Below are 27,603 nucleotides of genomic sequence, written 5' to 3'. Positions count from 1 at the left end.
ACCAAGTCAATCGTAGATGGATTTCTAGAAGAGGAAAAACATGTAGGGCTATCAGGGTATTGAATTGAGAAATATCCTGAAGAGCACTCATAAAATAAAATTCTGCCGTTGGAATTACTTTGAGAATTATTCCATGACCGATGTTTGGCATTAAAGTCACCAATGACAAAAAATTTTGACTTATTGCGAGTCAATTTTCGCAAGTCAGTTTGAAGCCAATTAACTTGCTGTCCAGAGCATTGAAAAGGCAAATAGGCAGCTATGAAAGTATATTTACCAAACTGTGTTTCAACAGAAACACCTAAAGTTTCAAAAACTTTAGTTTCAAATGACGAAAACAGTTGATGTTTTATACGCCTATGAATGATGATTGCAACTCCCCCACATGCCCCATCAAGTCGATCATTACGATACACAAAAAAGTTAGGATCTTTTTTTAATTTGGATCCAGGTTTTAAATAAGTTTCGGTAATAACTGCTATATGCACTTTATTAGCTGTAAGAAAATTAAACAGCTCGTCCTCTTTACCATTCAGAGAACGAGCATTCCAATTTAAAATATTTAAATTATTATTTGGATCCATTAGAAAAAACGTAATCCAATAACAATTTTATTTGTAAATTTTACACCTACTTGGACTGCTTCAGTCATAGTGGTGGCTTTGAACATTGCATCAATCATTAGATTCAATTGTTCAGTTAGAAAATTAAAATCAGAGGCAGACATATCATCTGATGATTTCCCATTGGAATTTTCGGTAGACGAAGAAGCGGGGTAGGAGTTACCTGTGGCGGTAGGGTTTTTTCCATTTGATTTGAAACAAGTAGAATGGGTACTCATGGAACGAACAGGGGAAGAGTTCAAATTACCTGCTACGATATCGGCAAAGGATTTACCGTGGGTAGATACATTCGAAATTGAAAGATTCGAACGGCTACCCGACGGATTAAAATTTGTTTGTGAATGAGCATGATTATGATCTTCCTGGTGGGTATGATTCCTAATCAAGCGATCGTTAACTGAAAAATGAGCATTGTTCGATACTCTACCAGGCAAATTCCGGAAACGACCGTTATCGTAACGGATATTATCTTTCATCTGCTTGGCACGAGCCTCAACGACTCTTTTGCGTGAAATGCATTCCCAAAAGTTAGCTTTGTGAGGGCCCTTGCAATTGGCGCATTGAAATTTTCTGGTATCTTCTTTCACAGGACAGTCGTCCTTAGCGTGAGAAGAACCTCCGCAAATCATGCATTTAGCATCCATGCGACAATTTTTTGTACCATGACCCCACTTTTGGCACCGACGGCACTGAGTGGGGTTCTGGTAATTTCCTCCAGGTTTCTGGAAATGTTCCCACGTCACACGGACATCGAACATAAGTTTAGCTTTTTCTAAAGCTTTAATATTATTTAGTTCTTTTTTGTTAAAGTGAACTAAATAATATTCTTGAGAAAGCCCTTTCCGAACAATGCCAGATTGGGTTCTCTTTTTCATAATGATTACTTGGACTGGGGAAAATCCAAGTAAATCATTTATTCCATTTTTGATCTCTTCAGGTGACTTATAGTCACTTGAGAGACCTTTCAAGACGACTTTGAACAAACGTTCAGTTTTGTCGTCATAAGTAAAAAATTTGTGCTTCTTCTCTTCAAGATATCTGAGAAGAAGTTCGCGATCTTTAAGAGTTTCCGGCAAAACGCGACAGTCTCCTTTCTTTGCGATTTGGAAGGAAACCTTGATTCCCCTAATGGAGTTCAAGATCTCCTGCCTAAATCCCCCAAATTCGGAACAACTGACCACGATAGGCGGCACTCTTTGCTTCCTCACTTGAATCAAAGAGCCTGGGCTAGAGGCTGCTTCGATTTGGTGTTCGGAAAATTTGTCTAGAGCATCGAACTGATTGCTCATTTCAATACAATTATTCATTTCACCCTTGGAAGAAACTTCGCATTCCGGGGAAGCGTCCTTTCTTCCATTCTTGCCACGTGTAGTGACAGTTTTAAAACCCACTTTTTTGGAAGGAAGTAGTGAATTCAGAGATTCACCCTTCCTTTTGTTAGTTGTTGATACCATGTTTAGTTAAAAAACGAGAAAGACGTGACCTTCGAGAGGTTTTTTCCCTAGACGGTGTCCAAGAAGGATTACCACCGCTAGCTTTCGCCAACGGGTCCAACGAAAAATCGAAGGCACGGGTCCAAACAAGGATCGTAAAGGGATCAATAGTAGAAAAATTAGTACTGAAAAGTACTGTTTAAGTAGCACTGAAAAGTACCGTTTTTAATTTTAGCACTGAAAAGTACTGTTTGTGTAGCACTGAAAAGTACTGTTTTATTGCTTTAGGTAGTTTTTTAAGAAAACTTCCAAGAGCAGAGAGAATTCGTGTACGCACAGCACGAAGGTACGATGCGCACTGTCATTTCCGCATTCTTATATCGTGTAATTCTACGTCACTAGCCCGAAAGGCACTTGCTCAAAAGTAACATTAGCCCGAATGATGGACATAGTCTATTCTTTGAAAAAAAAAAATATCTAATACGTTATCAGTGATTTGTCCTTCTTTTGATCATCGGATATTCTTTCTGGACTTATCCCCTTGAATATGTTTGGCGCCACAAGCCACTAAAGAGCCAGTTGAAATTGATTCTTCTTTAAAGGTGAAACATCTCGGAATCCAAAGATGGCCGGCACAATGGCCGACTTGTGACCCTATTCACGTTTTCAAAAGCACAAAACTGGAGAAATAGATGGCAAACATTTCAGACCTTCTTATTTTAAGCTTTCTGCTTGTGCACAAAGCCAAAATAAAAAGGACACTACTGTTAGATGCTTTCTTCGCAAGATTTGTGCCTTTGAAGTTTTAGTACAATCTTAGAAGTAGATTCCAAACTGTTTCACCGGAAACATATAAGGGGTATTCACATAACAGCGTAAATCCCTGCGTATATCGTGATTAAAGCTAAGTATGCTGTTTCGCTCAAGAAAAGTAAAGAAATTCCTTGACTGAAAGGGTCAAGAAATTTCCTACAGAGAGCCCCCTTTGAAGTGACATTTCTTCTCAACTGCGTACTGCGATCAGAAAAAAGTGATTTTATTGACCATTTCTTGGGAGAAATTTTCCACGCATCGAGATAGGCGATTCCTTTTCTTGTCAGTAGCAAACCGGCCTTAACTGTTTATCTCAAATGTTTCACGAAATTGCGTAAAATGCGTAGGAAATATTTCAAGCCATTGAGATTCAACAGTCAACCAATCCAAGACTGCGACGCTCATACAAGCAATTGCTATGGAACACGATATTTACAAACAAACAACAAGTTTCGAAACCTTACTGGGCAAAGCATAAAAAACAATTGGAAAACGTTGTTGTAAATAGGATTGTCCAAACATTTGGCAGAGTTTTTTCTACAAAATGGCTGGGGAAAAGGCAATGTGATGACCTCCAATGGTTTTATTGATCAACGGCCGACAAATGAATCATTTTATAGGATAATGTTGTGTCTGAGCCTAACCATTATGGACCGATGCAGGAGTTCACTAATTTGACATCTGAGCGGTGCCATATTCACTAGTTACCATGGTCACGTAAATAACACGGCACCGCTCAAACGTCAAATAGTGAACTCGTGCATTGATCCATGGACCAATGCATGAGTTCACTAATTTGACGTTTGAGCGGTGCCGAATTCACTGGTTGCCATGGTCCCATAAATAACACGGCACCGCTAAAACGTCACATCGTGAACCCGTGCATTGATCCATTGGGGTTGTTCCTGTATTACGTAAGGGGTTATGGAAGGAGGGGAAATTCGAGATTTCTTACGTACCATGCAAATAACTTTTCATTTTCATACAAAAATCCTATCATGTGGGGAAGGGTTTGTGAAAAAAAATAGAAATTGTCTTCTATAATTAACGGACAGTCTACACATTCTTATCCAAGATGAACGCAACGCGCATCGACTCCCATTATTTGCCATCGAAAGAGGTACTCTGCAATTAAATGTTTGAGGATTGAGGATTGCGTTGTTTTCCGATTATGAAAACTTGAATGATTTGACGATAATACGTTAGTTGAATGAGGAGTTCTTGTACTATCAGTACAATTCGACGATCTGGAAAGAATTCTGGGTACCGTGAAGAAAACAGCCGAAGGGTCGAAAACCTTGGCTGAAGCGAATGAAATAAAAGCTCGTAATTCGAATAAACAAACTTTTGACAAGCTTGTTTTTTTTGGGTTACTAGATGATCAACTTCTTATTTTCATCGCTTGGAAGCCAGAAAAGGAATATTTCATTTGAAATGTTTCATCACCAATATCTCAGTTTACGCTACTTTAAGTGAATACCCCTATACTGTTTTTTCGCCTAATATTGCTGCTAGTGATATTCAAGCCGATCATATTCGTGTTAATGGTATGGCACAGAAAAACAGACGTAACATATAAAACAATAACCCATTTGAAACTTTATCTCGCAAATGTTACTGTTCAATGCTAAAAACGCTGTGCTTAGCAAACCGAGAATCAGGTGGCAGTAGTGCGCAAAAGTGATACGAGCGCTACGACTGGCCAGTCGGCCAACCATAAAATATTAGAATTGTGCACAATTTTGCTGTACGATGCACATAATTCGAGTGTTCCGTCTGTTTGTCAGTGGTTATAGAATCCTCGCATTCCAAAATGCTTCATAGAAGTGCCTTTGTAGTTATTTTACCCAATACGGTGCTATAATAGATTTACTACAAACTCCATAATTCGGATCATCGCATTGGCTCATGGAAACATCGAGTCATGGAACAGAAATGCTTTGGAGAGTGGCACAGAATACAAAACTATTAAGTCATATTCTTTACTAGTGTGAAAATCAAATTTGATTTGTGAACATGTGACATCATTCCTATCGTAGCATTACCACCCGGACAACTAGATCATTTTTTTACAAATATCTTCGAGGTGGATAGGAATGACCTAGGGAAAGTGTAACAGTTATGGCCATATTTGGCCATATGATAAATTTCATTCATTCATTCATATTTGGAATCTTTTTGAATGGTTTACCGTGACGGCATCTATGATTCCGCCTTTTGTGTTTCCGCTTTTCGTGTTTATGCCTTTCGTGATTCCGCCTTTTGTGCGTAGTCGCCTTTTGTTAGTTCTGCCTTTCGAAATTCCGCCTTATGTGTTTCCGCCTTTCGTGTTTCGTAGGACACCCGTTATTTTATTTAAATGGTAAAACTTGCTATTGGGTAATATCCTTTTTTACTCAGTTTGTTCAATCAAAATTACACAATGAGTGAAAATATATTTCTGATTACATCCCAAATTGGACTGACACAAAGTGTGCACATTCCTTCAAATTGTGATAGCAGCTCAGTGTTGAGCATGAGCATGAAGAAATGACCGAACAATTCGTAGTCGATATTCCGTGATTGTCCAGAGCAATCGAAGTTGCACAGAGATGGTGCTTGGAATTAGCTTACCGTTCTCAGTGTGCACAAATCGAGAGCTCAAACACGTCATTACTGTCATCGAGGGAGGGAAGGAATGTTAGGGATGGTGCACAAATTATTACCCCCTCCCCCCCTTTGTCATGCTTTTTGTATTAGACCATCAAAAATTTTCATGCTTTGTCTGACCACCCCCTTCCTCCTTGGCAATTGAAATCATTTGTGCATGACACCTTAATTACTAGAGACCGAATATAACTCTGCATCTCTACTGTTATCAGGAACAAGCGACACAATCAATAAGTCATATGAATGAAACCGAGCATTTGTTCATGCTCAACCCGAGTACCAGCAAGTTCGAACCAGCAACCAGAGTAAGTTCGAATTTCGAACTTAGCTTTTACTCTGTCAAAAATGTTGTCTATGTTATGACTATCAGAGTTTTGCGAGGAAGTAGGAAGTGCAACAACAGGACAGGCAGTCGATTGGAATATGCTACGGCCACTCTAGGCTGTTATATTTAATTAAATTATGGTACGAATCTAAAATAGTTGTTATTTTTTAGAGATCTTCTTAAGAAGTATTATTTTTATTCTTATTTATTTTTATTTAGGTGGCCTTTAGGCTTTGGCGAATTTGCCTTTTAGTCCTAGGAAGTCATAACGTTGAAATGATTTTCGTCAAAAGAAACTTCTCTGAGAATTCTTGGAGTGTCTGTCAAAAAATTCACCAGATGACAGATTTTGTAAAAATCATTCAAAGAAATACTCAGATTTTTTAAGACATTTTTTCAGCTAAACATAGATAGTCGGATCCTATTCTCAGCATTTGGTTCACTTCGGCAGGGTTTTGTTTTTTATGGTGTGCTCAGCTGGAGCTGCATGACAGCTTCGTTGTCTGTGCTGGACCCCGTAGTACAAATTTTTACCTCTACTTTTGCCAATATTTAGACGGAATATGCTATGTTGCCCGCTTTAACACTATTTTTTTTTTTTTTTTTGAATATTGTGTAGAAGTAGTTTTATTAAATTTTGTTTGCTTCAGTTTCCCTCCTGTTGTCGTGTTTGTATAGTCATCCTTTAGTTCTGAGCAATCGGATTCGTGTTTACGCATGGAGAAGCGACATGAAAATATATGTTATTAATTAATGCACTTATTGAAAATAACATATAGAGCATGTTGTAGTAGTCTATGTTGACAAATTTTAGCACAGATGTCATCTCCAAGCATCTTTTGACAATGATAGACAGAAAATGTTAGTTATATAGAATGCTGTCGTATATCAAACGATAGCGATAGGGAGATCCTTTTTTTTCGAATGAAGGTTATTGAAGTGAAAAACATGAAATGTGCTTCCATCTATACGCGAACAAGAACTAAATGAAGTGCCTCGTCATTGTACGTCATGTATTCTCTAGTATTTTAGTCGTTTATGCTACTAGTCTGGAACGTGATGTGTTCTTCTTCTTCTTCTGTTCTGGCGTTACGTCCCCACTGGGACAAAGCCTGCTTCTCAGCTTAGTGTTCTTATGAGCACTTCCACAGTTATTAACTGAAAGCTTACTATGCCAATGATCATTTTTGCATGCGTATATCGTGTGGCAGGTACGATGATACTTTATGCCCTGGGAAGTCGAGAAAATTTCCAACCCGAAAAGATCCTCGACCGGTGGGATTCGAACCCACGACCCTCAGCTTGGTCTTGCTGAATAGCTGCGCGTTTACCGCTACGGCTATCTGGGCCCGTCATGTGTTATACTATATGAATAAATTTCAAAACATGAATCAAGTGTTTGGTTTTAAATAGTCTTATCTTTCGAAGGTCGTGCTGGAATGCTAATCAATACAATACTTTTCTAGAAGAGATGACTGCCTATGTTGCCATCTTGTAGCATCAAATCCAAGTTGTAGATAACTATTATGAGAAGAAGTACCAAATCTAAATGTACTGTTAATGTGTTTGGTTTAGTCAGCGATGTGTTTTATGTTCGTCTTATTGTTATTGTTCTGAGGTCTTCTCAACATGAGAATTCGATTGAATAATGTATCAAGTTAGTCTACAGATAGGACAGACAAAGTTTTTGGTGCTGAAATGATATACAATATGCGTTCGCTAAAAATTAAAAATGTTACTTACCCCTTTCTTAAGAAGAAAAAAAAAATACACAAACACATTTTAGTTATTTTTAAAACTAAAATTTAGGTTGAATTTTACACAAACAAAATTTTAGTTTGATTCAGCCTCGTGCGATGGTAGAAACAAGCCAATTTTTTAGGTTGAGTTTTCCACGGATTAACATTTAAAATCAACAAAAGTTTGTTCGGAACAAACAAGAAATTGGTTGTTTTTTGACAGTTGTAGAAACAACCAACGCTTTAGGTTGTATTAAACAAGGAACATTAGTTTGAAAATGCCAATCTTAAGTTTGTTGTAAACTAATCTATTGTTTGAAACAAACAAATCGTTCTTAATTGTCGGTTTTACTTTTCCTTCATATATTATTTATTTTAATAATAATAAAATACGTAGACGCTGAATTATGAAGAATTTAATTTTATTTGTAACTTGGTTAACAAAAAATACATACAGGTCCTGCGAAAAGATAATAACATACGGCATAGATGTTTTCCCTAAATATGGCCGCCATCCTCGATTCGCCCACAAGGATTCTACCGTTTTGACTCATATTCCGAACACTTAAGGCCAGCTCTGACTTCAAATGCATCTGAGGGGCACAGATTAGTCCATATTTGTGAAAATTTTAATTTCTTTGCAAAGCCTAACTCTTAGCTGTTGTGTGTGTCGTTAATAATGTTTATTTTAACTTGTTTAGAATTGTTTTAACGCAAAAGTATGGAACAACATTTTGATTCAAATGCCGAACACTGGGTTTATTCTGTCTCATATTCCGAACACCTTGATTCAAATTCCGAACAGCACGAATAAATTGTATTCAAATGAACAATTTTGCAAATAAATTTATCTGGGCTAGCTCTACTGACCTCGAACTAGAGAAACATCACTACTCCCGAGGTCTAAAATAGATTGGAATATGTTTAAATTGAATTGCAAATGATTGCCATTTCGTGGTAATTTGATGACATATTTCAGCGAAACATTTCAACCAAATCGCCATACAAAAACCAAGTGTTCGGAATATGAGTCTGTTCGGAATTTGAGACAAAACGGTATATACCTAATTTCGTTGAGGAGATAACAATGTTTTTCTGTAAATAGAACAGAAACATACACTCCCGTGCAAAAGTTTGGGTTCACCCCCTCAAAAACATACAAAAGTGTTCTGTCCATATCTCCGTGATTACAAGTCCTATTCAAACTCTTTAAGCCGCATTAGAAAGTCAAAGAGTTATTCTTACTTCGTATGTATTTTTCCAAAAACATTTTTTTAGTTTTGTGTACTAAATTTTCACTTAAAGTTGTAACATTTTTCAAAAAACACACTGAAAAATCATATCTAATTTCCTCAGAATTGGGTCGACCAAAATTTTAAATCAAAGTGTCATTAGAATCGTAATCTTATATTCTTTGATGAGACACCACGAAATTTTGGCGGAAAAATCTGGAAAGTATTCAAAATCAATGAAACAGTCAATCAAGTCATCGTGCAAAAGTTTGGGTTCACCCCTCAGTATGATGCAAATCGTGCAAAAGTTTGGGTTCATCTCAGCCACACGCACATCATTTTTGTCAATATCTCTGCCATTTTTCAACCGATTTTAATAGTTTAAAGCTTTTTTGAGCGCAAATAATGGCGCGTACATGATTGGTTTGAGGTTTCACAGATTTAAGTAAGTTCAGGTGAGCCCAAACTTTTGCACGATACAGCATACTGAGGGGTGAACCCAAACTTTTGCACGATGACTTGATTGACTGTTTCATTGATTTTGAATACTTTTCAGATTTTTCCGCAAAAATTTCATGAGTGCTCTTCAAAGAATATAAGATTGTGATTCTAAAGACACCTTGTTTTAAAATTTTGGGCGATCCAATGCTGAGGAAATTAGTAAAGTTTTTTCAGTGTGTTTTTTGAAAAATGTCACAATTTTAAGTACATATTTAGTATACAAAGTTCAAACAATGTTTTTGGAAAAATACATACGAAGTAAGAATAACTCTTTGCCTTTAGAATCCGGCTTAAAGAGTTTGAATTGGACGTGTAATCAAAGAGATATGGACTGAACACTTTTGCATGTTTTTTAGGGGGTGAACCCAAACTTATGCACGGGAGTGCACATGTCTCTGATAACAAATGCTCACTAATGCATTAATACCTTTTTTGTCTTGTATGCCAGAATCTTTCTGGTTCAGATTGTGTTTGCTGGATCGACAGTAATCTATTGAAATCCTGATGATTTGTAACGGATGTTTCTGGAAGTATAATAAAAATGTTGGATAAATAGTTAAATAAAGCCATCATTTAATTTAATTTTACCTGATGCGGTTGTCCAATGTATCGAACTTCGTTGATTAAGCCAACAAACCAATATTGTAGTTTGCTGGTGATGGAAAAAAATAACCCTCATTTTGTTAAAAATAAACTAAACGTTTGTTGAAAGTGCATAAAATATAAATTCAAAACAAACAAAATTAAGTTGAAAAAAACCTTATTTCTTAGGTTGATATCAACTATGAATAAACCTTGTTTCAATAAAAATTGTGCCTTTGAGTTAACAAAATTGCTGTTTGGAACAACCAAAATATTATGTTGATTTTCAACCAACAAAATGGTTGTTTCAAACTAAAGCCATTTTTCTCCGTGTTAGTATACCCACCAACGCATATGGATCGTTTTTACCTCAGTTTGATGTTAATTCGAACCGTGTCCGTGCTGATCTATGTGGTTCAACTCCTAACACGACGTTTGATACATACGACAGACTACTTGCTCCCTCGTGATGGTATTGTTGTTAGTTGTTATACATGAATACATGAAAATAAAGAAAGAAAGAAAGCTATTAGTATTAGGAATAAACAGGATGATAACTCACTATATCATTGAATTACGTTTGACTACATCGCTGATTATAGTCAAGGACATCGGAAACTTTATATGTTGACTGTTGATCTAGTTTTCCCTCAGTCCCGTTGGTCAGTATTGGGGATTTTTTTTTATTACCGTACGGGTTTGGGCCGAAGGGTCTCAGATTTTCATGAAACTTTTTCCACAGGCAGGGCTCATGGATATATGAGTAAAAAAAAATTGAGAAAAATTCAGGGTCGCCTATTTTTCCGGAAAACTCAGGTGGAAAATTTTTGTTTTCCCTTGACACTACTTACTTTGAAAAATCATAACTCAAGAACGAAGCATCGTAGAAACAAAGTTTTTATATGAAAATTTAAGCAAACTTTCTCAGAAATCCAAAAAAAAATATGAACTGGAAAAAGTTTTCCACAAAATTTTCCACCGTTAGGGAAATTCATAAAGAAAAGCTGGAAAATCTATGCCCGAACTCGCGGAAAATTTTTATTAAAATATTTTTGAGAAGGAAACTTTATAAACTTCAATTCTAGTAACTTTTAGGATGTACTGTTTTTTTGTTCCTGAGTTATGGTCAATTTTGTAAAAAATGCAAAGATTTGCCATACATGCCTTTTCGTTTAAAAATCATGACTCAAGACTCATCATGACTTGTCGAACCGGATTCAAATTATCTCAAAAATATGAAATTTTTGAAATGGAATCAGTTTCCCATGACATTTTTCACTGTTTATGAAAACAAATAATGAAAACCCGATTAGCTATTCCAGCTTTCAAACAAAGTATATTTGAAAAGAGCGATCAATAAGATCCAATCCTACAATATTTTTCAATACGCTCATTTTTCGTTCCTAAAACATGATCAAATATTGCTAGGATGAGCTGTTTGAACCATATATTTACAAATTTATAAGTTCATAAACAAAATTTCTTAAGAACGAAACTACATAGAAACAAAGTTTTCTTCAATCAGAATGTAGGCAATTTTTTCCTTTTAGGTAACTACAAAATTGACAGTTAAATAAATGGGTACTTAGACAATATGACAAATAGGTATTTACCAATTCGAGTTTAAAGCGTTGAAATGGCTTGAGAATCATAAGTTTACCAAAAACTAACAAAGAGCAGTGAGAAAGTGCAAGTGTTGTCTATCAACTGTATATTCCTCGTTATTAATTTTTGGAAAGTGAAAAAAGTTTTCCCGAAGCTGTTGAAATGGACAAAGTTCAATATTACGAATACAATTCTTTATGCTGTAACCCCTCCGGACTGGACGACCACAAATCAGTAAGGACAAATCTACGATCGATCAGCCAAGGCCTCATCAGTAAGCTTCATTCGAATGGAGTTTGGTGGATTACGGAAAAGATGAAAATTTGCGTGAAGTGCTCCATTACCGGTTCGACAAGTCATGATGAGTCTTGAGTCATGATTTTTAAACGAAAAGGCATGTATGGCAAATCTTTGCATTTTTTACAAAATTGACCATAACTCAGGAACAAAAAAACAGTACATCCTAAAAGTTACTAGAATTGAAGTTTATAAAGTTTCCTTCTCAAAAATATTTTAATAAAAATTTTCCGCGAGTTCGGGCATAGATTTTCCAGCTTTTCTTTATGAATTTCCCTAACGGTGGAAAATTTTGTGGAAAACTTTTTCCAGTTCATATTTTTTTTGGATTTTTGAGAAAATTTGCTTAGATTTTCATATAAAAACTTTGTTTCTACGATGCTTCGTTCTTGAGTTATGATTTTTCAAAGTAAGTAGTGTCAAGGGAAAACAAAAAATTTCCACCTGAGTTTTCCGGAAAAATAGGCGACCCTGAATTTTCCTCAATTTTTTTTTATTCATATATCCATGAGCCCTGCCTGTGGAAAAAGTTTCATGAAAATCTGAGACCCTTCGGCCCAATTTGTACGATAATAAAAAAATCCCCTATTGCTAAAGGTCCTTTTTTAACTTGTTTATTAGTACTTGGACAAGTTGAATATTTTAAGTTCACTACTTTTGTCATGTTGGTTAATAATGATTTTGATCAGTATTTTTTTTACATCTATTTATATTCAAATCTGGCCTCGTCTGTTTCCATTTAGAATCGTCTAAAAATACATTTCTATGTGTTAGAAACTATACTAAAAATAATAAAGAAATATAAAGTCATTTTTTATTGTCCAGATCCACTTTTCGGTGACAAAATAAAGCTTCATCGCGCCTAAGCCCTATCTATTTATTATAATTTTGCGGGAATGAAGTTGTTGGAGTTTTATGATACCAACATAATAAATGTGTTTTTTATTATGATTCTATCTAACCTATCTGCATCAAAGCGTGGCTGCGGCTCCTGTTGCCCCGATGCCTGGTAACAGGATAACCATTGGATCACATCCGTAAGATTGATGCATCTATGCCATATGGTTGATGACGCGGCATTAAACAAATATTTCCTGATGTGATACCACCACGACTGGACATGTCTTTGGTTCCCATATAAGTGCTAATGGGGTAAGCCCACCCATCGCGGCAAGATTACACGTCCTAGGAGAGGACACTTCGGCAGGGTTTTGTTTATTTTTTATTTTAAGAAACTGCAGCACTCATATTAGCCACATAATGCGTCATGTTAGAGTGCTTCTCATTGTAAAGTTTCATTGTTTGAATCATGGAACTTCATAAGAAATTCTTTACCACAGTGTTCTATATAAAAAATATGCAGTAGTCCTTTGAAGGAACCTTCAAGGTATTCTTCTAAAAATTTCCAGCCTTTGCTCAAAAAAATTATCTCCATAAATTCAAGAGTTTTTAAATATTACAAATATATGAACACCGTTTCCATCTACTTATAGGTATTCCACTAAACAGCTCAAATATTTACCATCATCAAAATTGTAATAAATTCATAAATAAATTTCTCAGAAAGCACATCCAGGAACTCTAAGTATTTTTTTTTAATTTCCTAAAATACGCTAAAATTATATCATTCTTACAATAAAAATTATTAACTACTCCAATGGGTTAAAAAAATCTTCTAAATATGTATCAATTTTAAAATTCCACTTATCACATCTTAAGGATTATTAAAGGATTTATTCCAGAATACATGCAGCGATTAGAAAATCTTTGAGCATTGATGTTTCAGATATTCTCCACTGAAGAATATGGAAAACATTTTTCAGATATCACAAGATTATTTCTAAAGCTACCCTAGGAAGTTTGTCGAAGGACTTCTTAAGAAGCTCCTCTGATGCGATAACACACAGTTTTTAGGTATTCATATTTTTATAATAATCACCCTTGGTATGCTTTTCAGAATACCTCAATGGATTGCTCCAGAAAGCTATTTTCTCCGCGATGTTTTCTAGTGTTAGTCCAAGTACTACTTCAGGTTTGTTTTCCAAAAGCATTCTTATACTGTTCTGGTTAAAATTTCAGACAGCTTCAAATTTCGGACACTCTATTTTGTATGGGGAATATTTCACACGAAATGTTTCAATACTTGCCGTTGAAAAGTTTCCACTTTCGAAGTTTGATTTTATAAGTATTTTACAAAGATATCTATACACCTACTATTTTATTTATGAATTTAATGAGCTCACCATCAACTCACCATACGAATGTTAAGTCGTAATCTGTGGTTAAGTGTTTTCAATGTTCGATTATGCAAAAAATCCTACAAAATGATTTATTTTATTCAAGAATTCCTTTAAAATTTTAGAAATAATTACTCAAACAAATTCTTTGGGAATCCAGAGAATCGGTAGAATGTACAGTCACTCTTCAAAACAAATCGCACTCGCACTGCGAACGTGTGTAAACATGAGTTGGATGGATGTGGGTTATGAAATGGGTCTGCGTTTTCTGTGGGGATTTGAATTCTTAACTTGTAACCAACTCAGGTATTGGGTCACCAAGTGACTCGGTAGCTTAGTTGGCAAAGCACTCGTCTAGCATACAAGAGTCCTGGGTTCACATCCCAGGCGAGCACGTGGATTTTTTTCATAATTTCACCCATAATTAGTCCATCTTTACTACGCGTAATGAGTTAATTAATTTATATTTCGTGTCGAAAATGAAAATTGTTCGCACGGATATATTCTAGCAATATTAACAGCTTTCAAATGGAGTCGTCTGATATTATTTTTATTTGATAAAATAATTCTTTACATTGAAAAAAAAAAAGACCTCGTGAGCGATTATTTGACCAATAGGTATTTTTGTGGGTTCTAATAACCACTCATGCTAAACATTATACAAAATTTTAAAGAAATGTCGATTTTAGTATACAGCTTTTTTATTGCAATAGTAGCTATGGTTAGACCATTAAAAAAAACAACGAAATTCAAAATAATGCATTTTTTAGTAACTTCGTCAAGAAATCTGTTTAACGTTTAATCTGTTTAGCAGAAATAGGAACACTTAGATGCAGTAACAAATGTAATTAAATATTTTTTTTTATGAAAGTTTTACAAATTCTTTTTATTTTGACGCTGATTACGTATACTTGGAGCTACATTGTGACATGAATATTGATTGACATAATAGTTATTTTATAAATTATAACACATAACTTCCCTCATATGAGCGAGATTTGGTGCACTGATGGAACTTCCGTTTTAAACATTTTTTTTTTAAATTTAACTTTTACGATTGCAGTCTTCAATTGAGCGTGGTCAGTAGGTGACTCAGGATTTTCTGAGCATCTACTAAGTTTTCTCCACCTTTTTCACGAATATGGATGTTCGAAAAAATGCTCAAATACTCAGTTTTGAGTAAAAAGCTGGTTTATTCATACGACCTTATATGGATAAAATACTACTTCAAAGAGAAATCCCGATTCAATTTTGATTTTCAAATAAAATTAAATTTTAAATTTGATTTAAGTCAAACGATGAACATGTGATTTTTATCCGAGTGCCTTGAAAAATCTGCTCGATTCACGAACTTCGACCTTTTGACGTTCGTCTTAATTGAGGTTCCATCGCTAAACGTCAAAATCATCTGTTTTTGATAGTGGCGGCATAATGCTTTTATTTATTTTTGATTCGCAATTGCATAGCCCAGTGGCGAATAAATCCGGTTTTTTGTGATAAAAATAAATTTAAAATTCTCCAAAATACATTCCAACATGGAGCAAGCCATTTGTCGGGCATGTGGCACGCAATTGTCCTCAGACGTTAGCTGCGAAGCGCTTGAGAAATACCTCGCAATTTACTCACAGCTGACGGCAATACAGGTAACCATTCAAAACGGATTATTTTAAACAATAAATTATTTACCCATGTACTTAAAAATTGTTCTCAGTTGAAGGACGAGATGGACCTGCGGGAAATGAAAATATGCATGCCCTGCGCGGACAAGCTGCAGGATTTCGATCAGTTCCGGAAACTGTGCCAGCAGGTTCACTGGAAGTTGCACAATGTGGTATGTTTGGAACAAGGGACAGTACAATTGCCCCATACTGTTACGGATAGCACACAGATATGGATCAGAGTTGGATTAAACGGAGAATATCTCATCAAATAGAGTAGCAATAACGGCAAGAACACATTTTACCTACGTGAATCATGAATCTATACAGCAGCGCAATCAATTATGCAGCATATTTTTTTCCGTCCGTAGGAAATAAAATGTCAACCATATTCCTAGAATCGTTGATTCATAACTGTGGGACATTGAAAACCAACCACAGTTATGAATCAAAAATAAGATCCGGAATCGATAAGAAACGCCAAAAAGTATGCTTCAGCTAACATACCTTGCAAAAAAATTGCTGTTATAATGTTCTGATCCATAATAAGGATAAAGGCAACGTTTGAAATTTCTATAGAAATTTAGAGATGTATTGCAGTGCCAAGTAGATAATTTTGTTTTGTACAGCTTCATCATTTTAAATCATATTTTATTCTGAAAAATGCTCCTTAGTTGTTCCACAGGTAAATTGATCCACAACTGTGAGGGAATTGTACACATAATTCTATAACATTCCCCAGAATTCCACTGCACTCAGAATGCACCATTCCCCAGAAAACCATTCTCTATAATATACCTGAGACATACCTACATACATCTAAGTTGAAAATATCTTGTCAACAATTTTCTTCAGGAATTCCTTCAAAGATTATTTCCTAAATGTTTCAAGAAGAACCAGAAGTTCACCTACTGATTCTTTTATTGGTTTCGTTGGGATTTCATCCAAGATATTTTTAAGAACTAGCAGTATTTTACCACTGATATCTTAGGATTTCCTTCTGATTTCTATGATTTCTTGATTTTCTCATTAAATACAGCAGAAATTATTTGAGAAACTTTCTAAAGAAGTTCTCAAAAAATCTAATCCAGTATCTTTTCCAGTGATGGCTCTTGAGAATAATTGCATTCTTAAAGAAAATATTGATGAAATTCTTGAAATCAAATTCGCTATGGTCATCTCTGATGAAACTTCTGAAGAAACTCCTGATGAACTCTTGCAAGGATCTTTGAAATAAATCCCTAATTTTTGAGGAAGTTATAGAGCATTTTCAAGATCAATTACAAAAAATAATTATACAACAAAAATCAATAAATCCTGCAGAATTTTCGGAGGCATTCCTTGTTAAATATTGAACAGAATCCCTTAAGAAACTTGTGTAGAAATGTCTGATAACGTCCTAAAAGTTATTGGTTACCACGTGTTGGGGATTGGTTTCCCGGGAAATGTTATAGAATCGTTCACATCGGTTTTTAATCGTAATACCTTTTCCAGAAAGTGAAAGAAGAGTTGGACATTGATCAGGTCATGTTCCACGTCGAGACGGAACTGGCCGATGGTCTGAAATCAGAATCGAGTGCATCGTTTGGCGACGACGAAAAGTACGATGATTTTGAAGCCGAAGACGAGGAAGAGATCGATGACGAGGACAATAAACCACTTACAGTGCTGTTTAAGAAAGAAATGAAAGCTGAGGAGGATGAGGAGTTTGCTGCGTCCCCTAAGACGAAGAAGAAGAAAAAGAAACGTGCCAAGTATGGCAGTGCCAAAAACCAGAAACCAAAGTCTCCGATTCCGATCTACAGCTGCGACCGTTGCCCGAAGAAGTTTAGGGTCATACTGAGAATGGAAGCGCACAAGAGGACACACGACGGGTTGAAACCGTTCGAGTGTGAACTTTGCGGCAAGGACTTCTGGAAATGGAACAACCTGAAAACGCATCGAATTCAGAAACACTCGAATGATAAAATTTCGATCCCGTGCGGATTCGAGGGTTGTGATCTAACGTTTGCCACCCGGCAGGGCCAGAAAAGGCACTACCTTAGAACGCACGATCCCACCTACGTGATACCGGAGCAGACGGCTTTCGTGTGCGACACGTGCGGGAAGACGTTCACCACCAATGGGGCCCTGAAGAAGCACAAATTCATTCACGCGCCGAACGAAATGCCCTTCGTGTGTGGAATCTGCGCCAAGAAGTTCCCAACGTCGCACAAGCTGAAGGAGCATACGATGCGGCACCAGGGCATCAGGAACCACACGTGTTCGTTCTGTGGGCTGCGGAAGACCACCATGCATGAGCTGAAGGCGCACATCAATACGGTGCACTCGAAGTCGAAGACGTACCCGTGCGACATCTGTGCGTCTGAGTTCACCAATATCGGTAAGTTTCTACTCCAATTTTGGACAAGCTTTCTTCCAGAAACTGGAAAACCTTCTTCCACAAGCTGCAAAGCCTTCTTCCAGAAGCTGGACAGCCTTCTTCCTGAAGTTGGAAAGCCTTTTTCTAGAAATTGGAAAGTCTTTTCCAGAAGCTGGAAAGCCTTTTTCCAGAAGCTGGAAGGCCATTTTCCAGAAGCTGGAAAGCCTTCTTCCAGAAGCTGGAAAGAGCCTTCTTCCAGAAGCTGAAAAGCCTTCTTCCAGAAGCTGGACAGCCTTCTTCCAGAAGCTGGACAGCCTTCTTCCAGAAGCTGGACAGCCTTCTTCCAGAAGCTGGACAGCCTTCTATCAGAAGTTGAACAGCCTTCTTCCAGAAGCTGGACAGCCTTCTTCCAGAAGTTGGAAAGCGTTCTTCCAGAAGCTGGACAGCCTTCTCCCAGAAGATGGACAGCCTTCTTCCAGAAGCTGGACAGCCTTCTTCCAGAAGCTGGACAGCCATCTTCCCGAAGTTGGAAAGCTTTTTTCTAGAAGTTGGAAAGTATTTTTCCAGAAGCTGGAAAGCCTTCTTCCCGAAGTTGGAAAGCCTTTTTCCAGAAGTTGGAAAGTCTTCTTCCAGAAGCTGGAAAGCCTTTTTCCAGAAGCTGGAAAACCTTTTTCCAGAAGCTGGAAGGTCATTTTCCAGATGCTGGAAAGCCTTCTTCCTGAAGCTGAAAAGCCTTCTTTCAGAAGCTGGACAGCCTTCTACCAGAAGCTGGACAGCCTTCTACCAGAAACTGGACAGCCTTCTACCAGAAACTGGACAGCCTTCTTCCAGAAGCTGGACAGCCTTCTTCCAGAAGTTGGACAGCCTTCTTCCAGAAGCTGGACAGCCTTCTTCCAGAAGTTGGAAAGCCTTCTTCTAGAAGTTGGAAAGTCTACTCCCAGAAGCGGCAAAGCCTTCTTCCAAAAGCTGCAAAGCCTTCTTCCAGAAGCTGAAAAGCCTTCTTCCAGAAGCTGGACAGCCTTCTTCCAGAAGCTGGACGGCCTTCTTCCAGAAGCTGGACAGCCTTCTTCCAGAAACTGGACAGCCTTCTTCCAGAAGCTGGACAGCCTTCTTCCAGAAGCTGGACAGCCTTCTTCCAGAAGCTGGACAGCCTTCTTCTAGAAGCTGGACAGCCTTCTTCCAGAAGCTGGACAGACTTCTTCCAGAAGCTGAACAGCCTTCTTCCAGAAGTTGGACAGCCTTCTTCCAGAAGCTGGACAGCCTTCTTCCAGAAGTTGGAAAGCCTTCTTCTAGAAGTTGGAAAGTCTACTCCCAGAAGCGGCAAAGCCTTCTTCCAAAAGCTGCAAAGCCTTCTTCCAGAAGCTGAAAAGCCTTCTTCCAGAAGCTGAAAAGCCTTCTTCCAGAAGCTGGACAGCCTTCATCCAGCAGTTGGACAGCCTTCTATCAGAAGTTGAACAGCCTTCTTCCAGAAGCTGGACAGCCTTCTTCCAGAAGTTGGAAAGCCTTCTTCCAGAAGCTGGACAGCCTTCTCCCAGAAGCTGGACGGACAGCCTTCTTCCAGAAGCTGGACAGCCTTCTTCCAGAAGCTGGACAGCCTTCTTCCAGAAGCTGGACAGCCATCTTCCCGAAGTTGGAAAGCCTTTTTCTAGACGTTGGAAAGTATTTTTCCAGAAGCTGGAAAGCCTTCTTCCCGAAGTTGGAAAGCCTTTTTCCAGAAGTTGGAAAGTCTTCTTCCAGAAGCTGGAAAGCCTTTTTCCAGAAGCTGGAAAACCTTTTTTCAGAAGCTGGAAGGTCATTTTCCAGATGCTGGAAAGCCTTCTTCCAGAAACTGGAAAGCCTGCTTCCTGAAGTTGAAAAGCCTTCTTCCAGAAGCTGGACAGCCTTCTTTCAGAAGCTGGACAGCCTTCTACCAGAAACTGGACAGCCTTCTTCCAGAAGCTGGACAGCCTTCTTCCAGAAGTTGGACAGCCTTCTTCCAGAAGTTGGAAAGCCTTCTTCTAGAAGCTGGACAGCCTTCTTCCAGAAGTTGGACAGCCTTCTTCCTGAAGTTGAAAAGCCTTCTTCCAGAAGCTGGACAGCCTTCTTCCAGAAGTTGGACAGCCTTCTTCCAGAAGCTGGACAGCCTTCTTCCAGAAGTTGGAAAGCCTTCTTCTAGAAGTTGGAAAGTCTACTCCCAGAAGCGGCAAAGCCTTCTTCCAAAAGCTGCAAAGCCTTCTTCCAGAAGCTGAAAAGCCTTCTTCCAGAAGCTGAAAAGCCTTCTTCCAGAAGCTGGACAGCCTTCTTCCAGAAGCTGGACAGCCTTCATCCAGCAGTTGGACAGCCTTCTATCAGAAGTTGAACAGCCTTCTTCCAGAAGCTGGACAGCCTTCTTCCAGAAGTTGGAAAGCCTTCTTCCAGAAGCTGGACAGCCTTCTCCCAGAAGCTGGACGGACAGCCTTCTTCCAGAAGCTGGACAGCCTTCTTCCAGAAGCTGGACAGCCTTCTTCCAGAAGCTGGACAGCCTTCTTCCAGAAGCTGGACAGCCATCTTCCCGAAGTTGGAAAGCCTTTTTCTAGAAGTTGGAAAGTATTTTTCCAGAAGCTGGAAAGCCTTCTTCCCGAAGTTGGAAAGCCTTTTTCCAGAAGTTGGAAAGTCTTCTTCCAGAAGCTGGAAAGCCTTTTTCCAGAAGCTGGAAAACCTTTTTCCAGAAGCTGGAAGGTCATTTTCCAGATGCTGGAAAGCCTTCTTCCAGAAACTGGAAAGCCTTCTTCCTGAAGCTGAAAAGCCTTCTTCCAGAAGCTGGACAGCCTTCTTTCAGAAGCTGGACAGCCTTCTACCAGAAACTGGACAGCCTTCTTCCAGAAGCTGGACAGCCTTCTTCCAGAAGTTGGAAAGCCTTCTTCTAGAAGTTGGAAAGTCTACTCCCAGAAGCGGCAAAGCCTTCTTCCAAAAGCTGCAAAGCCTTCTTCCAGAAGCTGAAAAGCCTTCTTCCAGAAGCTGGACAGCCTTCTTCCAGAAGCTGGACAGCCTTCTTCCAGAAGCTGGACGGCCTTCTTCCAGAAGCTGGACAGCCTTCTTCCAGAAGCTGGACAGCCTTCTTCCAGAAGTTGGAAAGCCTTCTTCTAGAAGTTGGAAAGTCTACTCCCAGAAGCGGCAAAGCCTTCTTCCAAAAGCTGCAAAGCCTTCTTCCAGAAGCTGGACAGCCTTCTTCAAAAAGCTGGAAAGCCTTCGAGAAACTGGAATAAATAGAAGCTGGAAGGCCTTCTTCCAGAAGCTGGAAAGCCTTCCAGAAGCATGCTAGAAAACCTTTTTCGTGAAGCCCGAAAACCTTCTTCCAGAGGTTGGAAAGGGAATAACTTTAGTTCAATTTAAATCTCCTGACGTCATAATTTCATCTTAGAGCTAAATTTATCTTCATTTCAATTCCAGGCAACCTCAACCGACACGTGCGGATCGTTCACCTCGGCATGAAACCTTACGTGTGCCACGTTTGTGATCGAGCCTTCGGCAAGGGTGACCATCTGAAGCGCCACATGAAGAGCCACAATCTGCCACCGTCGGCGGCCTTTCCTCCACCGAGAATTCCCCGATTCCCACCGGTCTACGCCGATCCGGAGCAAGAAGGCTTGACTACTGTCGAGCCAGCAGTACTACAATCGCCAGTCGACCAAATCAAACCCGAAGCTTTCGCTTCCGCACAATCCTAGAGTGGGGGAAGGCAATCTTTCCGTGCTACAGTTGATGAAAGTTTTCGAAAAAATTGTACAGTATAGGAAAATAAAGTGTACTAAAGCAATTACTTACGTTTATTTCCGCTACCACCTTAGATTAGTTTGTCGAACATCCGACCCACCTTGTCACCGTCGCCGCCTTGCGAAGAAAGCATAGGGAATACCTTCAAGATATCATCCAAAGAATCTTTCGGAATATTTCTCAAGGAAGTCCTTAGTCCTCCAGCAATTTCATCTATTGATTTTGCCATGATTTTCCTAGGATTTTGGAATCTTTTTGTACGAGAAATCAACCAATATTTTTTACAGAAATTTTCGCCAGAGATGGCTTTAAGGATTTCTTAGAATTTCCTCCAAAACTTTCGTTCAGGATTTACTTGAGATTTTAACCAGGAAATTCTAAAAAAACTTCAGTAATTACTCCTCAGATTTCTTCAAATAATTATCCAGAAACTTTAACAGTATTGTCTCCGAGGAAAATTTTAAGGAATTCCAGAATATATTTCTAACGAAAATCCCTTTAGTAAGTTCTGAAGTAACATCTGTAGAAATTCCACATGAACTCCTGCAAGGATCTTCAGAAGAAATTCTCGACTCGTATGTTTTAAAAATATTCTCTAGATAATTAACTAAGATAACTATCCAATAGAATGTCTGTCTGAAGAAAATTCCTTGAAAAACATCGGCTGAAATCTCTGAAGAAAATTGTGTAAGTATGATCGGAGGAATTACTGGAACAATTATTGTATTATTTGTTGGTGAGAAACGTCAAATGAACTTCTGAAGGAGTCATGGAGACTTTACTAGAGAAACACACTTCTAAGGACTGCAGAAGTAATTCATTGTTGTAATTTGGATTGTTTTCAGTGCAATCTTTTTATAAATTACTCAAGGTAGTAGCAATGAAGTGCTCAAGAATTTCCTGGTACAATTTCTGGAGAAATTCCTCTAAGCATCCCTTGAAAAATCGCTGCTGGGAGCTGCTAAATAAATATCTAGCAGAATTCCTGAAGCTGTGCCTCATCGAATTTGAATTCCTGTAGAACTGTGGAGTAGTCGCGTTGAAAGTCTCTTACAGTTTTGTTCTGGAGAATTCTGTACCAGAATTCATTGTAAGCCGAAAAAAAATGAAAAAAGTGACTTTAGAGATTATTTTGGAAGAGTTTGAAGATCTTCCATTAAAAATAAGAGAAAGGCGGCATCCATTTATTACGTAACGCTAAAATTGGAAATTTTCGACCCCTCCCCCCCTTCGTAACGCTTTTTGTATGGAAATTTTTAAAATTTTGTATGAGTCGTAACGCTGGAGCCTACCCCCCCCCTTCGAGCGTTACGTAATTTGTGGATGCCGCCAAATAAACTTTCTAGTGACTTGTATTGAAATAGTTGCCAAGTCTCTAAAGAGATACCCACTACTAGTCCTGCAGACACCGTAACAGATTGCTCTCATAAGATGCGGAATTCTTAAAAAGATGAAAAGGCTTCCTCTCAGAAGCTAGGAAAGTTTACTTCCATACACCTTCTTCAATAACCAGGAAAAAAATCTTCCCAAAAGTATCCTTCCATGAGCTAGGGAGAAACTTTTCCAGCATATGGGATGAAGTTTTCAAGATGAAAAAATCTTCTTCGCTGGAAAAGCTTCCTTGCATAAGTTAGAATAGATTCCAGCTTCCTTCCAAAACCTAGAAATGTTTCCTCTGGAAAAGCTGTTTTCCACAAACTGCATAAACATATGGAGAAGTTTTCTGTATTAAGTTAAAAACATCTTACATCAGAAGCTGTTAAAGCTTCTTTGCATAGGCTGGAGAATGTTCTTCCCAGAACAAGAAGGAAAAGCTTCCTCCCAAGCGCTATAAATGCTTCAATCTGGAAAAGCTTCGTCATACAAACTGGAAAACTTCCTTCCAGAAGTTAAAAAGCCACTGTTTAGAAGTTGAAAAAGCTCCTTCGTAGTATCTGGAAAACCGTTCTCATGAAGTTGGAATGTTTTCTGCCATAAGCTGACTCTCAAAGACTGGAAAAGTTTCCCTTCATAAGATGGACAAGCTTGCTACAAGAAACAGGAAAAGCTTCCCCCAAGAAAGCGAAAAGGCTTCGTACGATAATCTGGAAAATCCTCGTACTTGTTGGAAAACGTTTCCTGAAGCCTGAAAAAGCTTCCTCTCAAAAGCTGGAAAGGCTTTCTTCTAGAAGCAGGGGAAGTTTCCTACAAGAAACTGGAAAAGCTTTTTTCCAGATGCTGAAAAAGTATCCTTCCATATGCTGGGTAGGAAACTTATCCAGCGTATGGGAGTAAACTTTTCTCCCGCAGTCACTATTTTAATGAAAGCCATTGAAAAGTTTCTTTTTTGATAGAAGGTCTCCAAAGTCTATTTCTAACAAAAATGGTCTTCAAAATCACTATTTTTATTTTACTCCTTGCAATAAATCCTTGTACAAAACTCCAGGCTCCTTCATGCGAATTTTAAGAGTTCTCGAGCAAAAGCTTTTGGAATTTTTTAAGCGATTTCACCAGAGATTTCTCTGGAGCACTTTCAAGAGCTCCTCGAGGCATCCTACCACAGATTTTTGAAGGGAAGATTAGACGAATTTCTTCAAAATTTGATCCAAGAACTCCAACACAACTACCATAACTCCGAATATATTCCCAGATTTTATTTCAGGATCTCCGCGAGAATTTTTTCCATCAATCCTTCAATTTTTCCGACGATTACTCCAGTAGTTAGTCTAGCATATCTCTCAAAGATATTCACAGGACTGCTTCCAAGAAAATCTTCAAAGGTTTATACCAGAGTTTTTGAAGAAGCCTGTTAAGGGATTTTTCCAAAAACCATATAAAAATGCCTCAAGGGGTTCCTACGCCGATGATTTTTAATGCCATTGTCATATGTTATTGTATTCCTTCGTAGGTTCATTCACGGTTTGTCTCACGAAATCCTCTTGAAATTCCTTCATTATTATCCAAAAAGTCCCTAAAGTCGAGTCTAGTACACGACACTGAAGACGGCCTTACAGTTGAGGTCGGAATACGCGTATCTGTCAAAAGATACAAACTTTAGTGGAATTAAATGGTATAGTACTAAATTCGTTTTTTTTATTTACATATAGGTATTCCACTAAACAGCTCGAAGATTTATTATTTATTATTATCAAAAAAATGTGTTAAGAACTCTTCCTCAATAAAGAACTAGGAGTTCCTTCAGATTTTGAGTAAAATCTAAAATTTTAAATTTCATTTAAAGTTTTGCATCAGCAAATACTATAAAAAATGTTCTATTTTTCCAACAAAATTTATTCAGGGATCCCGTTAGATGTTATTCCTCAGAGAAAATCTTACAGGATCTTATATCTTTCTTTCTTTCTGGCATTACGTCCCCGCTGGGACAGAGCCTGCTTCTCAGCTTAGTGTTCTTATGAGCACTTCCACAGTTATTAACTGAGAGCTTACTGTGCCAATGACCATTTTTTCTTATATCTAGAGATCAATTGATTATTTTTTTTTCATGAATGTTGAGATGTTAAGATCATGTTAAGATACAATTTATCTAGAAAATCCAGAAAAACATACGTGATTAATTCTTTGAGAACTTTTTGGAAAATTTAACCTAAGAATTACTGGAGAACTTCCTGAAGAAATCTCACGAGAAATCTCTTGAGTTATTCCTTAAGACACTCCTAGAAAAAAATTTCGTAGGAATCAAGGAAAAATATTGAAAAATTATTTTGGTGAAAATGCTAAGAAATCTAGAATTCTGAAAGATGAACGGAAAAAAAATTTTTCGTAGGAATCAAGGAAAAATATTGAAAAATTATTTTGGTGAAAATGCTAAGAAATCTAGAATTCTGAAAGATGAAAACAAAACTGACCGAAAAACGGCGGAAACGATGGAATATTTCCCGGATGAATTTCTGGAGAACTTGTAGGAGGATTTTCTTTAGAAATTTGTTAGTGAAACATTGAAGAAATTCCTAAAGAAATTTTTTTTTTTTTTTTTTGTATGGTATTCAGTTGGAGCTGCCTGACAGCTTAACTTGTCAAGGCTGAACCCTCGGTCTGGCTTTTGCCAAGTTTTCCCTCTACCAGGACCAATACTCAGACGGACTAGGCAATGGCGCCCACATGAACACTGTTTTTTTATTAGTATTGTGACGTGGTAGTTTTTGAAAAGTGCCCATATTCCCTTGCTTCTGAGAAAAGGAAGCATTGTGAAAATCAGCAGTTCCATCAGAATTTGTTTGAAATAGTTGTGTAGTAGTGTCATTACTAACACTGTCTAGTCGAAATGGTTTTGAATAATTTGTCATTCAAGTGCTATTCTGATTACTCCTGTCTTTTACGTAAGATTAGAGTCTTAAATGTCAATTGTCGTCAAGTTTTAACAAAATTAGGCTGTTTAGTAGTAGTTCTAGTTAATTTCATTTTTTGTTGTTAAAAGTGTATATTGGTCATTACGTTCATATATCCTTAAAGAAAAAAGTCGTTTTCATTGTCTGTTCAACAATTTTTCGAAACTAGCAAGTGAACCCTAATGATCGATCTCAGCGTTTTACTTTCCATAGTCATTTTTATAGTGAATATTGAAGAGTAAAGTTACCTTAGGCTTCTATTACAGTCTCCTACATGATTCACTTTTCGGTGGCAAATGCAATGCTTCACAACGCCTACTTTCTACTTGTAAATTTTGCGAAAATGAAGCTGGAATTAGATTATTTATACCGCTGTTACAAAAGAGGTATTTCTTATTATGGCAATGTAAAAACCATATTAAAATAAGATTGTCGCCACTTATTTCTACTCAGTGAATCTACTAGTCATTTTCCTAAGAGTTCCTATGTATTCCCTACGTCGTATATGATAAAGATGTATCTAACTAGCTAATAGTAAGAGTGGCTACGGATCATTCTTGTTAGCAAAAGGCAAACTGAACGTCACCAATAGTATTAATGTCTACTTCGAATAGATTAATTATTTGAAATGGGCATCAATTCTATCAATGACGCAGAATGTCCGTTGGATCACATCCGAGATATTATTGCGTCTATGCCATATGAATTATGACGCGGCTTTAAGCAAAAAGTGCCAAAATGTGATACCACCACTACAGGTTACGCCTTTGGTTTCCATCATATGGGCTAATGGATTATGCCCTCCCATCGCGGCAAGGTCGCATAACCGAGGGGAGGGAAATTCCTAAAGAAATTTAAAGTGAAAATCTCTGGAGTAAATTCTTTAAGGTATCTTGAACAAAATTCATGGAGGAATTTCTGAAGAAGGTCAATAGTCAATAGATAAATTAATGAAAAAATCTTTGGAGTAATACCAGAAGGAAGGTTTGGACGAATACTTGAAACAAAATCTTTTGAAAAATTGTCACGGTAATACGAGCAGTAAAAATGAAATTTCCCTAGAAAAACATTCTTGCCGGATTTTCTGAATTGGCAATAAAAACTTCTGGTTCCTGTTTTGCTAATAATTGTATTTTAGCTCTCTTTTTAGTCTGGGTTTGGGTTCCAATCGGTCTCTACTTGGTCTCTTTTTTTCCAGGTTGAGGTCTCTAAAGTTCCTATTTTTGAGACACTCAGTCGTTATCATCCTTAGAATATGGAAATGTTTCCATTCAGAAGCTGAAAAAACTTTTTCCCTAAATCTTGAACAGCTTCCTTCTAGAAAGAAAGCTAGAAAAGCTTCCCCCAAAAAGCCGGAAAATAAAACATTCATGTTTTTTTTGTTTTTCAGAAATAACTTCAGATGTTTGTCCAAAATTTCATTTAGGCATTACTCCGAAAACTTTGTCAGGAGTTCATATAATATTTCTTTAATGTACAATCTACGGAAT

General features: G+C 37.7%; 1 protein-coding gene across 1 annotated transcript; it reads left to right on the top strand.

Moving 5' to 3' along the window:
* The first annotated feature begins 15,455 nt into the window (after window positions 1-15,455).
* On the top strand, window positions 15,456-21,834 carry LOC110678700 (zinc finger protein 675-like). The gene is made up of 4 exons (XM_021851914.1): window positions 15,456-15,679; window positions 15,748-15,867; window positions 17,189-18,077; window positions 21,465-21,834. The coding sequence occupies exons 1-4, from the start codon at window positions 15,572-15,574 to the stop codon at window positions 21,740-21,742; spliced, it is 1,395 nt and encodes a 464-aa protein (XP_021707606.1). The 5' UTR covers window positions 15,456-15,571; the 3' UTR covers window positions 21,743-21,834.
* The last annotated feature ends 5,769 nt before the right edge of the window (window positions 21,835-27,603 follow it).

Source organism: Aedes aegypti, chromosome 3 (genome assembly GCF_002204515.2).
Source record: "Aedes aegypti strain LVP_AGWG chromosome 3, AaegL5.0 Primary Assembly, whole genome shotgun sequence".
Taxonomy (NCBI): domain Eukaryota; kingdom Metazoa; phylum Arthropoda; class Insecta; order Diptera; family Culicidae; genus Aedes; species Aedes aegypti.
Note: the sequence above shows the minus strand (reverse complement) of the source record. Positions and strands in the feature narration are given on the sequence as shown.

What these genes read in the sequence shown, in the direction of transcription:
- LOC110678700 (XM_021851914.1), top strand. Translation starts at nt 15,572, where the DNA reads ATGGAGCAAGCCATTTGTCGGGCATGTGGCACGCAATTGTCCTCAGAC. An exon ending in ACTGGAAGTTGCACAATGTG is followed by an intron (nt 15,868 to 17,188) that starts GTATGTTTGGAA and finishes TACCTTTTCCAG; the next exon opens with AAAGTGAAAGAAGAGTTGGA. An exon ending in GTCTGAGTTCACCAATATCG is followed by an intron (nt 18,078 to 21,464) that starts GTAAGTTTCTAC and finishes TTTCAATTCCAG; the next exon opens with GCAACCTCAACCGACACGTG.